Here is a 15,657-nt window from a genome sequence, read left to right on the forward strand (position 1 = left end):
AGACTTGGATGTTGTCTGGGTTTCAAATGACGTTCCAGATATGGAGTCCAGTGATCAACTTTGCATTCAATAGCACTTCCATGAATATACAGGCGAAGTTGCCATTAGTTTAAGTACAGCAGCTATGCAACTGGTGCTATTGGTAGAATAGAACTGTGACTGGGTATTATGTAGCTTCCCTCTCAAAGCTCCATAATACCCACTTGCCTAGATGTTTGTATAGCAATTCCACTCAAATGTAAGTAGCACCATGGAGAAATTGGTCTGATTGATTAATACTTAAACCATTAACTTCAGCGCAGGTTGTCCACAGTTTCCAACCTAAGAAGTTCTGACATATCCAGCCAGTACTTATGAGCAAGTTTTTGAGAGACAGGCGGGACAGATTGGTGGGCTGCTATGAGGCTGCAGATGACTATTGCTGATACGAGCTGGAATTTTGCCATGTCAATAGACAAAAGACAAGAGACAATAGGTGCAGGAGTAGGCCATTCGGCCCTTCAAGCCATCCAAGAAGAATATATTCTAGTTACTATGTTGATGTCCATTTTGCGAAACGTAGCTGGACCCAGCAGTTGTACATTTCAAAGCCATCAATAATATTGAAAACCTTGCCTGCGGTAAAATCTTTTAAAAGAGTATCATTATTAGCCCAAGATATGCACAGGCTCACTTTGTTAATATCAATTTTATTCTTAGCATTGGCAAACTGAGATTCAACATGTTTTTCCAGGCTATCTATCCCTATGCCACCTCTGCTGGCATCTTCTGTGTAGGAACCCAGTTCGCAGCTGCATTTCTGATGTGAACTGCTTGGGTTATGAACAGTTCTTAGGAATGGACCTCGGGAGAAGCTGTATCCCATTTCCATTGTTGGCATACTAAGCCTGTGACACATGTTATAGATGTGTGACACATGTTGTAGAACTTTGGAGCAATTTGGAAAACCAGTAGATGGAAAGGTTTATCAGTACCTCCAAATCTCATCCGATCCTGAATTGAACATTTTGCATGATTAAGGATGGGGTCAAAATCATAGATCTCTCAATATAACAGCCCTGCCACAAAATGGTTGTGATAGTAAAGATAGAATTCATTACCTTGACAGCAAACAGCTTCAAATGATGGCAGGACTGTATTTTGAGCAGGCCATTCTTAGTCATCTGTCGTTGGAACTTGCATAAAAGTAAACCCAAGCATGTTGAAGATTCATTTTCATTCTAAATTCATTATTGCACCATGTACAAAATGGATCTGACTACCCACTATGAATTGTCTTAAGCTCTGAAATGTGAATGACAAATTATTTACCTTAACCTAAAGAAGCCCTAAAAGATTATTATAAATTAATCCCTTTTCAACAATTTACAACAGATTGATAAAATACATCTATTGATGCTCCTGAACACATCATCAGTGATGTAACCTGGGGTCATTGGGTGTTTCGGGTCTTTCAACATCAAACACCCTCACCCAGGCGACCCAGCCGTGGTTGATCAGACCACGACTTGTGTTCAGGTGGCATCCGCTCCTCCCCATGGACCTTCTCTCCTGATCCAGAGCCATCTCAAGGCTTTCTCTGCTGCCTCTGTGGTGTTCTTGATGGCTCTTCTCCTCTCCATTCCGTTGATGCCCAGTGCACTCAAGGCTTTGTAGAGCAATTGCCCTGCAAAACCTCTGCAGCCAACCTCGATGGGCATACACCTTGACTTCCAGCCCTGCTTACGGCAGCCTATGGCCAGCTCTTCATACTTGGTCTTCTTCCTCTCGTGGGCCTCCTCCAGACAGTCCTCCCACGGCACTGTCAGTTCCAACAAGACAATGTTTTTGGTCGCCTCTGAGACCAGGAGGATGTCTGGCCTCAGGGTGGTTGTGGCAATGTGCTGTGGGAACTTCAACTGTTTCACCAGGTCTACAGAAAGCTGCCAGTCCTGTGCAGTCGCCAGGATTCCTGACTGATTCCTGGCTGCTGTGGTTCTTGGCAGCTGCACTCCGGCCTTCATAGAAACATAGAAACATAGAAAATAGGTGCAGGAGTAGGCCATTCGGCCCTTCGAGCCTGCACCGCCATTCAATATGATCATGGCTGATCATCCAACTCAGTATCCTGTACCTGCCTTCTCTCCATACCCCCTGATCCCTTTAGCCACAAGGGCCACATCTAACTCCCTCTTAAATATAGCCAATGAACTGGCCTCAACTACCTTCTGTGGCAGAGAATTCCAGAGATTCACCACTCTCTGTGCATGAAGGTGATAATCTGGGTGGTGGAGCGTGCTCTTCTGCAGCTGCTGATACACATGCTGATGGCTTCTGCAATGGATTTAAGAACCTGATCGTGACGCCAGGTGTACCGGCCCTGCCCAAGAGCCTTTGGGCAGCAGCTCAGGATGTGTTCCAACGTCCCCTTGCCTGAGCATTGCGGGCAATCCAGAGATTCCGCTTTGCCCCAGATGAAGAGGTTTGATGGGCTGGGCAGGACATCATACACTGCCTGGACAAGGAACTTGATGCGCTGTGGTTCAGCCTGCCAGAGCTCAGTCCATGTGACTTTTCGGTCCATGGCCTGCTCCCACCTTCTCCAGGCCCCCTGCTGCCTCAAGCCAACCACTCTGGTAGACCTCTCCTCCTCCACCGCTGCCCTCACTTCCTCCTGGACCAGCCTGTGCCTCTCCTTCCCCTTGGCCTTGTCCAACTGGGGAATTGGGAAGATTCCCAGACCAGCTCTTCCCCGAATCACTGCTCCCACCAGGACTCTGTGGCATATCCGAGACTCCGTTTGCAGCACGGTTTCGTCGGCTCTCCACTTCCTCCCAGTTTTTACCTCCACCCCTGCCTGAGCCGCCTTGGGGTCGCTGGAGTCCCTGAACAGCATCACCTCTCTGGCCCGAGTCACCTCAAACTCCTCCAGGGACTTCAGGGGCAGCTGGAGCTTGGTGTTATTTCCGTAAAGGGCGATGCTGCTAATGCTCCTGGGCAGTCCCAGCCACCTCCTGAGAAAGCTGCTGACTTTCCTCTCCAATCCCTCTACCACAGATATTGGGACTTCGTAGACAAGCAGTAGCCAGAGTATCCTTGGCAGGATAGATACCATGCTGGTAAATCCATGCCTTGAACTTGCCAGGAAGCCCCGACCGGTCCACTGCTCTCAACCAACTCTCCAGCTCCTGACAGATAACTTCATCTGCTCAAAGATTTAATTTCCCGAATATAAAATCATTTTGCTTACCATTTGTAAGATTTAATTTGTCTATTTTAAACATAGTTAAGACTAGACGGTTTGTCACCTAGTTCTTCAATTTTTCATTCTGGGTCATATTATATTGGTTCTTTGCATTTCTAATTTGAATTTGGTTTGCTATGAATGTTGAACATGCTCATTTGGCAGTGGTTATTGTAGAAAAGGGAGGGAAGATAAATAGAACAAAATGCATCTGTTGCCAGAGCTTTTTGTATGAGGTCAATGGACTACTTCCAAGCAGGCTGAAATGTTAGTCCAAAAGTGAAGACTTTGAATGAGGCCTTTTCATTGTGTTCATTTGAAGTAGATGCCAAATTAATTTCCCATTTAAATGTTGTGGGGTTAAACTGTTTCAGAATAGTTTATGTTAACTTTTTCAAATATTCAGTTACTGGAAATTTTCTTCTGCAAATTCATATTCCATGTCAGAACAGATGTTATTCTTTTGTTGAAAATTACAACTGTACCCAATGTAACAATGAAATGCCAAATGGCATGAATACAGTGGGAGCTCAACGGCCAAATTGCATAATAGCAATGCAGTTCCACTAGTTTTAAAAATCCTTGCATGTGGTAGATTTTAATAATCGTCTCTCGCAGATGGATCTGCTTAATTAAATTAGCTCCTGTACTCTTAATGGTTTAAGATACGAAGGCATAAAGTAGTCCAATGGTTCTGGTGCCTCGGGCAAAGCAAGTTCATAGCTTCACTCAAATGTAAATGTATTTAATGCATAAGTAGCTTTGGAGGTGTATGCACTCAGTAGAAAAATAGCATCACTTATATTGGAAACAGTACATTCATATTTCTCCTACAGTGGAACAAAGAATACAAAACACCAAAGGTTAAATTTAATAACTTGACGAATCTCCAAGTGAAAGAACCATCATACATGTAAATCTGGTTTTCTCACTTGGCTGGAGATAACTTACATTCAGGCAGTACTTTATATGCCTTAATATTGAAGTTATAAACTGAAATCATTGCTCTGCGATATTTTTTTGAAAAATGCTCAGGGTTTATTAACTAATAATATTAACATAAATGCTGAATTCCAATGAAACATTTTAAATATGCATTAACAGACAGGCAACATATCTGATTAAGGGTAGGTCGAGTTATGTGATACTGAAAGATAGCTCTATTCAGAATACCCCACCAACTCGTAAGCTGCAGCAGAGGTTAGCACATTAGTAATTTTGTTGTTCATACATGAATGAATGAATACGTTTATTAGCCACATACAAGGAATTTGCCTTGGTGCTCCCTCTCGCAAGTAACAATACGACATACAGTAAACAATTAAGAATAAAACATAAAACATTAAGAATAAAACATAGTTATGAGGAGAGCTATTGCTATTCCTCATGGAAAAAAGCTGTTTTTATGTCTGGCTGTGGCGGCTTCCAGAGGGAAGTGCTTCAATTACTATTTATCTATAGCTGCTTGAATTTGACTGTTGAAATATCCAGTGGACTTCATAATACATCTTCCAAGTCCTTTAAATGTGTTGATTATTCTCTGGTTTTATGACAATTTGTGCTTAAACATCGGGATATTTCGAGTGTTTTGTGCTATAATTTTGATACCACACATTTTGTTATGTTAATCCACTTTGTCATAGAGCTGTAAAATCATTGTCCAGCATTAAAACAGGCCTCAGTCTCCATGTCAATCATCAAGTACTGATCCTCTTCACCAACACCTCCAGGCAATTCAAGTGCGTAGGAAGGAACAGCAGATGCTGGTTTACACCGAAGATAGACGCAAAATACTGGAGTAACTCAGCAGGTTAGACAGCATCTCAGGAGAAAAGGAATAGGTGATGTTTCGGGTCAAAACCCTTCTTTAGACTGAGAGTCGGGAAAGGGAAACGAGGTATAAAAAGGTTCAGAACAAATCAGAGCTGGCACTGATAACCAAGGAAAGGTGGAGCCCACAATGGTCCATTGTTGGCTTTGGAAGAGGTGATAACGAAGGGATATATGGTTACGAACAAGCAGGACAGCTAGAGTGGGAGAGGACTAGTTCAAGTGCTTGTCCAGATACTACTTAAGAAGGGCTCCGACCCAAAATGTCACCTGTCCATGTTCTCCAGAGATGCTGCCTGACCCGCTGAGCTTGTCCAGCACTTTGTGTCTTTTTTTGTAAACCAGCATCTGCATTTCCTTGTTTCTCAATTTTTCCTGCCAGCTGGTCTGTCTGTGTCCTGTTTATATAATGTTATGGTGCAAGGACATTATATCAGGTTGTTTTCAAATGGGTTTTCAACACAAGGCCGGTCAAATCATCATATATCTGCTTTTTGAACAACATAAAAATAATAATAAGATGGGCAACAGAGATGATGGAGACGTTACATCTGGAAAGAATTAGATTTGTCCTATTGGACAAGTATAATTCTTTTGAACAGATATGGTCTCCATATATACAGTATTTAGAGAAGTAGCTGTTCTTGGCAACACAGCTCGGCGTGCACCCTGCGGGATTTGGTGAGAATAATTCATTTTTATATTGGAATTAACATATATGCCTTTATTGATACTATCACTTGTAGTAGTGTTATTAATAATACATATTACGGTTACTAAAAATTTTTTTTTTTTTTTCGTTTCTCTTTTCTTTCTTATATATAATCAAATTATTATTTAATCACTCTCTTAATGATTTATAACTGTTCTATTCTTTCTCTATCATTATTTCTAAAAAAATAGTAGATAAGTATTACTAGTGTTTTACTTAATGCAAATTGAATTAATTTGATATAAAGTTGTTTGAAGCATTGTAATTGATTACCTTTAATAAAAAAATATATAAAAAAAAAAAAAAATAATAATAAGATGAATGGAGATGGAGATTTAAGTCATTTTGGAATGTGATGCGCTTTATATTACTCATCCAATTAATTTTGCTGATAAGAGACATGTCAAAGAACATAATAGTATGGGTAAAAAAAGGGAGCAGCCAATAGGCTATTGCATCTTTTGAGCTATTTCAATGTTTGTACAGAGATCACAACTGACCTTGTACCTGAACCGTTTCCTGCACTACTGCAACATTGCTTGATTCCCTTTCGATTTCTGTTTTGAATGACAAATATCCGAACCTTTACAGCCTCTGGGAACATGGGTTCATCGCTCTTCATGAAGAAATTTCTTCTCAACTTAGTTCTAAATTGCCTACTCCATGTTCTGAGTGTGATCATTCGTCCTAGACTCCTCTGCAAGTTAAAATGGTGCCTTGAGATTTGATAATTCCACATAAAATCCTGTTGAGTCACACAATAATTTCAATTAGGTCATTTCTCACACTTCAAAACTTTAAAGACTTAGGAGTATTGTTTACTCAATCTCTCCTCTTTGTAAACTCACTATCCCTGAAACCAATGCAGCGAATCTTTGATGCACCTGCTGCTTGTCAAGAATGTCCTTTTTAAGGCAAGAAGATCAAAACTGTACACTGTATTCAAGAGATTGCAGAACCAAGGACTTGTTCAATTGCGTTTGTTATCTTTACTCCTGCAATCAAATCCTCCTGAAACTAAGATCAGCTTACTATTTCCCTTAGTTATTGCTTGCAGCACCTGCTCACGCATCCCTGCCAGCGTTTACAAAAGTACTCTGTCATATCTTCTAAATGTTTTTACTCATTATATTGTATCTGCCATGTTCCTCCCCAGAACTTACCCAGCTTGTGTTTCCTTGAAGTCTCCATCCTACATATATTCCCATCTATCTTTTTACCCTCTGCAGTTTATGAGCCAACTGGAAACATGAAGTTTGGTTTCCTTGGCCAAATCATAGGTGGGATTGGTTGGCCCAAAACACTGATTCCTGCAGTGCTCCACTAGTCACAGTTTGCCAACTTGAGAGAGATTTGTTTTATTCCACTCTTTGCTTTTGTTCCAATATCAATTTCTCAATCCAGATCTGTGTATTATCCCTGACATTTGGTCCTCTTGTGTAGTATCTTGTCAAAGGTGTTATTAAAATCAATATACCAACAATGATTGATTGCCATTTATCGCTTCCACTTGGCAAATGCTCAAAGGATTTCAGTAGTCAAATCATTTTCCATTAATAACTCAAAAATATATGAGTAAAACTCATACATGTGTTCCTATCAGTAACCTGATGGAGTGCTAATAAATTGTCAATTTTCCAACTTGTTAAGTAGGTGCCTATATAGTAAATGTACTTGGTTAAACACAGAGGTGGATCTGGGGTACAGGTGTTCAGCATTAGCTTGATGTAACGGTAGCATGAGATATGGTAATTCTGCACAAATATCTGAATAAATGTTTGGGAATTCAATAAAGTGGGTGGCTGGTTCTTGTAGTATTTATTGATTGTGGATAATTTGATAATGCTAACGCCAGAAGCAGGGGAATGAAAGTGATAGGATTGTTCTGCTGGGAAGCCATCATGGATGGCCCCGATTCCCTCCAGTGTCATGATAAGTATGTAAATCTATGTGTAATTTTTCCCACTTATTATCAGTCTAAGTTTGAATATTCCTAAGGTTTTGGTTAGCATTTTGTCAAGAGCTGTCGAGGGAGTTGGAAGGAGTGGAACATCTTGCAGTAATCTGCACTTTGGGCCATGTTGGCCAAAACTGTCTTTTATGAAGCTGCTGATCATGTTTGGGAAGTGAACATTGCAATGATAACAAAGGGCTGAGACGATCCAGCCATCTTCTGCACTAATTTCTTCAATCAGAGGGTGGTTCATTTGTGGAATTCTTTGCCACAGAAGGCTGTGTAAGCCAATTGATATTTTTAAAGCAGAGATAGTTAGATTCTTGATCAGTACGGGTGTCAAGGGCTATGGGGAGAAGGCGGGACTAGATGGGCCGAATGGCCTAATTCTGCTCCTATTACTTAATGCCTTCCTTTCATATGAGATGTTGCTTTGGCAAGGGAAGTATTTTCCTATGACTTGCATTTATTTCAAGTTTATCTTGGCACCTTGCTGTCCACAAGTATTGTATTAAAGGCAATTTCTCTCACCACATCTCACCTTTAAATTGATTGCAGTTTGTTGATGACTTGTGGACCAATGACCCAACAACATGCTGTTTATATCAAATATTAGAATGGATATTAAATGTAAATTACACCCTCTTGTAGACCACTGATGAGACTGCATTTATAAACATCTCCAGGAAAACTACTTTTGCAATGTAGTGGTTTGGGAAAAGACGAGGATGACGGGAAATTTTATATTCACCTGAGTTCAAGCTCCCTAGCCATGCAACTGCATAATTCTCTTGTTATGTGTTTGAAATTTTGGGTGTTAACATATAGGTAGTTCTGCTATAACACGTGTTTCTACGGCATGAATTGAATATAGTGGGAGTGATGATGTCGGGAACCGCCAATTCGGTTATAATGCAATTTCAATCGGGAACTAGAGAATCACATTAAAGTTACATCGGAAATTGGTGAGCAGAAAAAAAACTGTCTTGATTTTAAACAGTACTAGACTAAGTGGGACACGTTGGGTCCCGTCCCCTCAACTCGCGGTTGCGAGGGGGGGGGGGGGCCTTCAGTGTCATACACTAACCACCCCCCCCCCCACACACACTAACCCTTGATATTATATTATTATTCATTCGCTCCTTTTACCCCATCCCCCGCCTTATCCACTCACACATAGCCCCCAACTGCGCAGGCGCGGCTGGGGAGTGGGTAAGAGAGGGAGAGGATGAGGGGGAGGTGGAGGGGGAGGGGGAGGGGGTAGAGAGGGAGGGGGATAGAGATTGAGGGGTGGGGGGGGGGGCGCGCGGTGTCACAGGGAAGGGCTCCAACACTCACCAATAGGTCCCAATACTCACCACTCCCAAGAGAGAGAGGGGGGGATATAGGGGGGTACTCGGGGCTATTTTTTTTACTCGTGGGCATTTTTCATCATGCTGAAAAAACGTCCCGACTTACCTGATGCCCCGAGTACTTATGGCTGGCATAACGAGCCGCTACGATATATCCACAGGCTCCTATGGCCTCCTACGGACTTGTTACGAACATTCTGCGAGTTTGAAAACTCGGGAGAATTTGTGAATAACTCGGGAGAATTTGTGAATAACTCGGGAGAATTCGTGAATAACTCGGGAAAGTGGGACAGGTCCTTAACTTCCACACAGTCTTCTTCTTGCATATGGTGTGCACAGCTCAAAGTTGTAGGTCAACTTGTTCTACTTGTATTTGTTTGTGCACGTCGACTTGATTGCATTAGTCGAAACATGGTGGACCACGTGAAGGTTACAATCTCCCACTTCCCTACAGTAATCAGACACCATTGTCTCTTAAGAACACAGCTGCTAAGTTAACTGCATCTGGTAATTGAAATTGCCAAGCGATCGCTTGTATTGGCAATTGTGTAATAATATTCCATTAAACAATGTAACATACAACGTTTAGTATTTTTAGCTTCCAGTAACAAAAATAAATGTTATTTTAAAATAACTTTCAAGTTTGAAACCCTCTTGCCACTAACTCTCCTTCCCTCATTTACACAATTGCCTTTATAACACACATTTCTAATACATAAGGTTTCTTCAGAACACAACTATCGCGTTATAGCAGAACTACCTATACTTACTTTAATACTGTCTTTGAGCTTCAGCAGTAAGATCTGGGATATTTTGATGTGGAGGAATTCACACTGACCAAAATGGTAGTACAAGTTTCTTCATAGAATATTGGTAATTCGAGTTTCATTGTACCTTAATTGGCACACGTGACAATAAACAGACCTTTGAACCTTTATAGTCATCAACAAAGGGGCAGCAAAGTATTTTTATACTAAAATTGATCATTTGTGAAATATTGTTGCCCTCTTTGGTAACTTTGTTTTGTTTTCACTTCCCTCCATAGAAAGGGAATTCTAGAAGAATACGTAAACATAACTAGTCTTGTGACAGAACAGATAGTAAATATCCACAAGGATGTCCTAAATTCTGTTGAAGAAATCAACCCCACTTCAGAGTACAGCCACTTCATTGAAAATCACAGGTAATGTATATTCTGCGATCCAGTACTAAAAACATCTTGATATAGATAGCAGAAAATGTAGAAATTTGTCTGTGTGAAACAAAACCCCACATCATATTGAGATAAATGACAACTGATCACTCTTTATGATCAGAACTGAGGATTAGACATTGTTCTCTATATGTCACCGCTCTGCATAATGTTGGGATGATCTTTTTATGTCGGTATGAACAAATCTGAAAGGTTGGACTTCCCTGACGTGTTAGGATAGATTGTGCCTAGGTGCTGGCTTGAAGAATTGATTCCAAAATCTTGCAATTCTGAAGTTAAATTAAAATTGAAAACTCTGGAAATTAAAACAAAAATGAATGGTATATTTTATATTTTACATTCACATTCAAATACTTAGCAAATACGTTTGCAAAAAGCAGTGAAAGGTACCTAACAAATGCCTCCATTTATTTTCAATGTATGACTTCTCTTGCAGGTCACAGCCAATTAGGGAGGCATGTATTGAGTTTGACATTTTATTATTAGAAGAAATGGAAAATGTTCAATCCAATGATATCTTGTGGAACAATTTAACAGCAGAAAGTTTACAGACAACGTAAGTTTCAGATTGTGTTCTTCAGATCTTACCAACGCTTTGCAGTCTCTCAACATTTTTGAAATAAATAATTTGGACCTTTGATATTTTTTCACCACTAGCTTAGTTAGTACTTATTTTTGTTTCTGAGAACAGTTATAAAAAGTAATCTACTATTCAAATCTAAGCTCATTTTGTTTATACAAAGTATTTATACTTCAAGTTTGAAACTAAAAATTGGTGTTAAGAGACTGAAAGGAAGCATACTGAGCATTGGGTACAAAACACGAATGTTTTCTTTGTCTGAGATTAATTAATCGTAAGAGTCATAGACTCATACAGCATGGAAACAGGCCCTTTGGACCAACTCGTCCATGCCAACCAAGGTGCCCATCTAAGGTAGTCTCATTTGCTCGTGTTTGGCCTATATACAGTGGCTTGCAAAAGTTTTCATACCCCTTGAACTTTTCCACATTTTGTCACGTTACAACCTCAAACGTAAATGTATTTTATTGGGATTTTATGTGATAGACCAACACAAAGTGGCGCATAATTGTGAAGTGGAAGGAAAATGATACATGGTTTTCAAATATTTTTACAAATAAAAAACTGAAAAGTGTGGCGTGCAAAAGTATTCAGCCCCCTTTACTCTGATACCCCTAAATAAAATCCAGTGCAACCAATTGCCTTCAGAAGTCACCTAATTAGTAAATAGAGTCCACTTGTGTATAATCTAATCTCAGTATAAATACAGCTGTTCTGTGAAGGCCTCAGAGGTTTGTTAGAGAACATTAGTGAACAAACAGCATCATGAAGCCCAAGGAACACATCAGACAGGTCAGGGATAAAGTTGTGGAGAAGTTTAAAGCAGGGTTAGGTTATAAAAAAATATCCCAAGCTTTGAACATCTCACGGAGCACTGTTCAATCCATCATCCGAAAATGGAAAGAGTATGGCACAACTGCAAACCTACCAAGACATGGCCGTCCACCTAAACTGACAGGCCGGGCAAGGAGAGCATTGATCAGAGAAGCAGCCAAGAGGCCCATGGTAACTCTGGAGGAGCTGCAGAGATCCACAGCTCAGGTGGGAGAATCTGTCCACAGGACAACTATTAGTCGTGCACTCCACAAATCGGGCCTTTATGGAAGAGTGGCAAGAAGAAAGCCATTGTTGAAAAAAAGCCATAAACGGGTCCTTTTCACAATGGCAGGCAGTGACTAGTGGGGTACCACAAGGCTCAGTGCTGGGACCCCAGCTATTTACAATATATATTAATGATCTGGATGAGGGAATTGAAGGCAATATCTCCAAGTTTGCGGATGACACTAAGCTGGGGGGCAGTGTTAGCTGTGAGGAGGATGCTAGGAGACAGCAAGGTGACTTGGATAGGCTGGGTGAGTGGGCAAATGTTTGGCAATGCAGTATAATGTGGATAAATGTGAGGTTATCCATTTTGGTGGCAAAAACAGGAAAGCAGACTATTATCTAAATGGTGGCCGACTAGGAAAAGGGGAGATGCAGCGAGACCTGGGTGTCATGGTACACCAGTCATTGAAAGTAGGCATGCAGGTGCAGCAGGCAGTGAAGAAAGCGAATGGTATGTTAGCTTTCATAGCAAAAGGATTTGAGTATAGGAGCAGGGAGGTTCTACTGCAGTTGTACAGGGTCTTGGTGAGACCACACCTGGAGTATTGCGTACAGTTTTGGTCTCCAAATCTGAGGAAGGACATTATTGCCATAGAGGGAGTGCAGAGAAGGTTCACCAGACTGATTCCTGGGATGTCAGTACTTTCTTATGAAGAAAGACTGGATAGACTTGGTTTATACTCTCTAGAATTTAGGAGATTGAGAGGGGATCTTATAGAAACTTATAAAATTCTTAAGGGGTTGGACAGGCTAGATGCAGGAAGATTGCTCCCGATGTTGGGGAAGTCCAGGACAAGGGGGTCACAGCTTAAGGATAAGGGGGAAATCCTTTAAAACCGAGATGAGAAGAACTTTTTTCACACAGAGAGTGGTGAATCTCTGGAACTCTCTGCCACAGAGGGTAGTCGAGGCCAGTTCATTGGCTATATTTAAGAGGGAGTTAGATGTGGCCCTTGTGGCTAAGGGGATCAGAGGGTATGGAGAGAAGGCAGGTACGGGATACTGAGTTGGATGATCAGCCATGATCATATTGAATGGCGGTGCAGGCTCGAAGGGCCGAATGGCCTACTCCTGCACCTAATTTCTATGTTTCTATGTTTCTAAAGCATATTCATGTGTTAGAATGGCCCAGTCAAAGTCCAGACCTAAATCCAATTGAGAATCTCTGGCAAGACTTGAAAATTGCTGTTCACAGACGTTCTCCATCCAATCTGACTGAGCTTGAGCTATTTTGCAAAGAAGAATGGGCAATAATTTCAGTTTCTAGATGTGCAAAGCTGGTAGAGACATACCCCAAAAGACTTGCAGCTGTAATTGCAGCGAAAGGTGGTTCTACAAAGTATTGACTCAGGGGGGCTGAATACTTTTGCACGCCACACTTTTCAGTTTTTTATTTGTAAAAAAAAATGAAAACCATGTATCATTTTCCTTCCACTTCACAATTATGCACCACTTTGTGTTGGTCTATCACATAAAATCCCAATAAAATACATTTACGTTTGTGGTTGTTACGTGACAAAATGTGGAAAAGTTCAAGGGGTATGAAAACTTTTGCAAGCCACTGTATCTCTAAACTGTATTCTATTCTTAAACTAACCTATGCTTATACCTGTGCAAGTCTTTTAAATGTTGTTGTAGTGCCTGCCTCAATGACTTCATCTGGTAACTCGTCCCATTTACCCACCACCCTTTGTGTGAAAAGGTTGTTCCTCAAGTTCCCATTAAATCATTCCCTTCTTACTTTAAACCTATGTTCTCTGGTTCTTGATTCCCCTACTCTGGGTAAAAGACGCTGTGCATTCACCCTATCTATTCCCCTCATGATTTTTATACCTCAATAAGAGGTATCTATCACAATAATTACTAACCAATGATGGCCAAATCAATTTTATAATTCAGGGAGGAAATCAATTTCCAGTGGGGTTTTAAGGGGCTTATTTTCCACCTTGCTCATTGTTCAACTGTCTTGGATGAATATTAATTTGTATCTCAAATGTGGTAGAATCACATTTGAGCCCATCTGTATTGTACATGCACACTTGTGTAAACTTCCAGGATGTCTTTCAGCATTCTTTGAGAACAGACGTTTACTTAATAATTTAAGATTCTAGAGCCATTTGCACGCTAAACACATTGTATGATCAGATTTGCCAAAGATTGGAATCTGAAACTTGAATTTTCTATTTTGTTTGGCAAGTCTCTGTTGATCTATGGCAAGTGTTCACATGTGTACATTTGCACCACAAGTGTCCATTTTGGTATTCCTGCAAGGTCCAGCTTTTCTATTTCAATTTTGGTTCCATTGCCAGTGGAAATTCTCACATTCTATTTTTCTCTTTCAATTAACAGGCTAAAAACAACAACTGAAGACTTAATCCAGACTCAACAAACCATTACGAACAAGGAAGAAATCATGACCGAACTTGAGAAAAAAATTGATGAAACCAAAATGGCATGCGAAAAGAAATCTGAGTAAGTAGCAAATACTCGAGCACCAAGTTACTATGAATGAGTAGATAGCTTGCCAAATCTATCATAATTTTATAAACTTGGAATTATAATATAGACAATAGACAATAGGTGCAGAAGTAGGCCATTCGGACCGTCGAGCCAGCACTGCCATTCAATGTGAACATGGCTGATCATCCACTATCAGCACCCCCGTTCCTGCCTTCTCCCCATATCCTTTGACTCCGCTATCTTTAAGAGCTCTATCTAACACTCTTTTTAAAGCATCTAGTGAGTCTGCCTGCTCTGCCTTATTTGGCAGCGAATTCCACAAATTGACATCTCTGGGTGAAAATGTTTTTCCTCATCTCAGTTCTAAATGGCTTACCCTACATTCTTAAACTGTGGCCACTGGTTCTGGACTCCCCCAACATTGGGAACATGTTTCCTGCATCTAGCGTGTCCAATCCCTTAATAATTTTATATGTCTTCAGAAATAGAAATGGAATCCATCTGAAGTAAGGTCCCGACCCAAAATTTTACCTATCTATGTTCTCCAGGATACTGCCTGACCCGCTGAGTTACACCAGCACTTTGTGTCATTGTTCGTAAACCAGCGTCTGCGGTTCCTTGTTTCTGCAGTCTAAAATGTCACTCTGTTTCTCCACAGATGCTGCCTGATCTGCTGAGTATCCCCCATGTTTTCTTTTTTCAGAAATTCATGTGCATTAAGATCATAAAATCATGTGATAGGAGTAGAATTAGGCCATTTGGCCCTAGACTACTCCGCCACTCAATCATGGCTGATTTATCTCTCCCTCCTAACCCCATTCTCCTGCCTTCTCCCATAACCTCTGACACCCGTACTAATCAATAATCTATTTATCTCTGCCTTAAATATATCCACTGACTTTGCCTCCACAGCCTTCTGTGGCAAATAATTCCACAGATTCACCACCCTCTGACTGAAGAAATGTCTCCTCATCTCCTTCCTAAAAGAACATCCTTTAATTCTGAGGCTATGATCTCTGATCCTAGACTCTCCCACTAGTGGAAACATCCTCTCCACATCCACTCTATCCAAGTCTTTTACTATTCTGTACGTTTCAATGAGGGTCTCCCCCCCCCCCCCCCATACTTCTAAACTCCCGTGAATACAGCCCCGTGCCATCAAACGCTCATCATATGTTAACCTATTCATTGCTGGGATCATTTTTGAAAAACCTCCTCTGCAACCCTCT

The 15,657-nt window shown here is 40.9% G+C and overlaps 1 protein-coding gene across 2 annotated transcripts in view; it reads left to right on the forward strand.

Annotated features, from left to right (window-relative positions):
• The window catches only part of fer (FER tyrosine kinase), a 146,358-nt gene that overhangs the window by 55,595 nt on the left and 75,106 nt on the right, over positions 1 to 15,657 (forward strand). For both annotated transcript variants that reach the window (XM_033017393.1, XM_033017394.1), the window contains exons 6-8: positions 10,117 to 10,254; positions 10,721 to 10,840; positions 14,318 to 14,440. In XM_033017393.1, coding sequence (XP_032873284.1) covers positions 10,117 to 10,254; positions 10,721 to 10,840; positions 14,318 to 14,440 — 381 coding nt within the window. The remainder of the gene's footprint in view (positions 1 to 10,116; positions 10,255 to 10,720; positions 10,841 to 14,317; positions 14,441 to 15,657) is intronic.

Source organism: Amblyraja radiata, chromosome 3 (assembly GCF_010909765.2).
Source record: "Amblyraja radiata isolate CabotCenter1 chromosome 3, sAmbRad1.1.pri, whole genome shotgun sequence".
In the NCBI taxonomy this organism is placed as follows: domain Eukaryota; kingdom Metazoa; phylum Chordata; class Chondrichthyes; order Rajiformes; family Rajidae; genus Amblyraja; species Amblyraja radiata.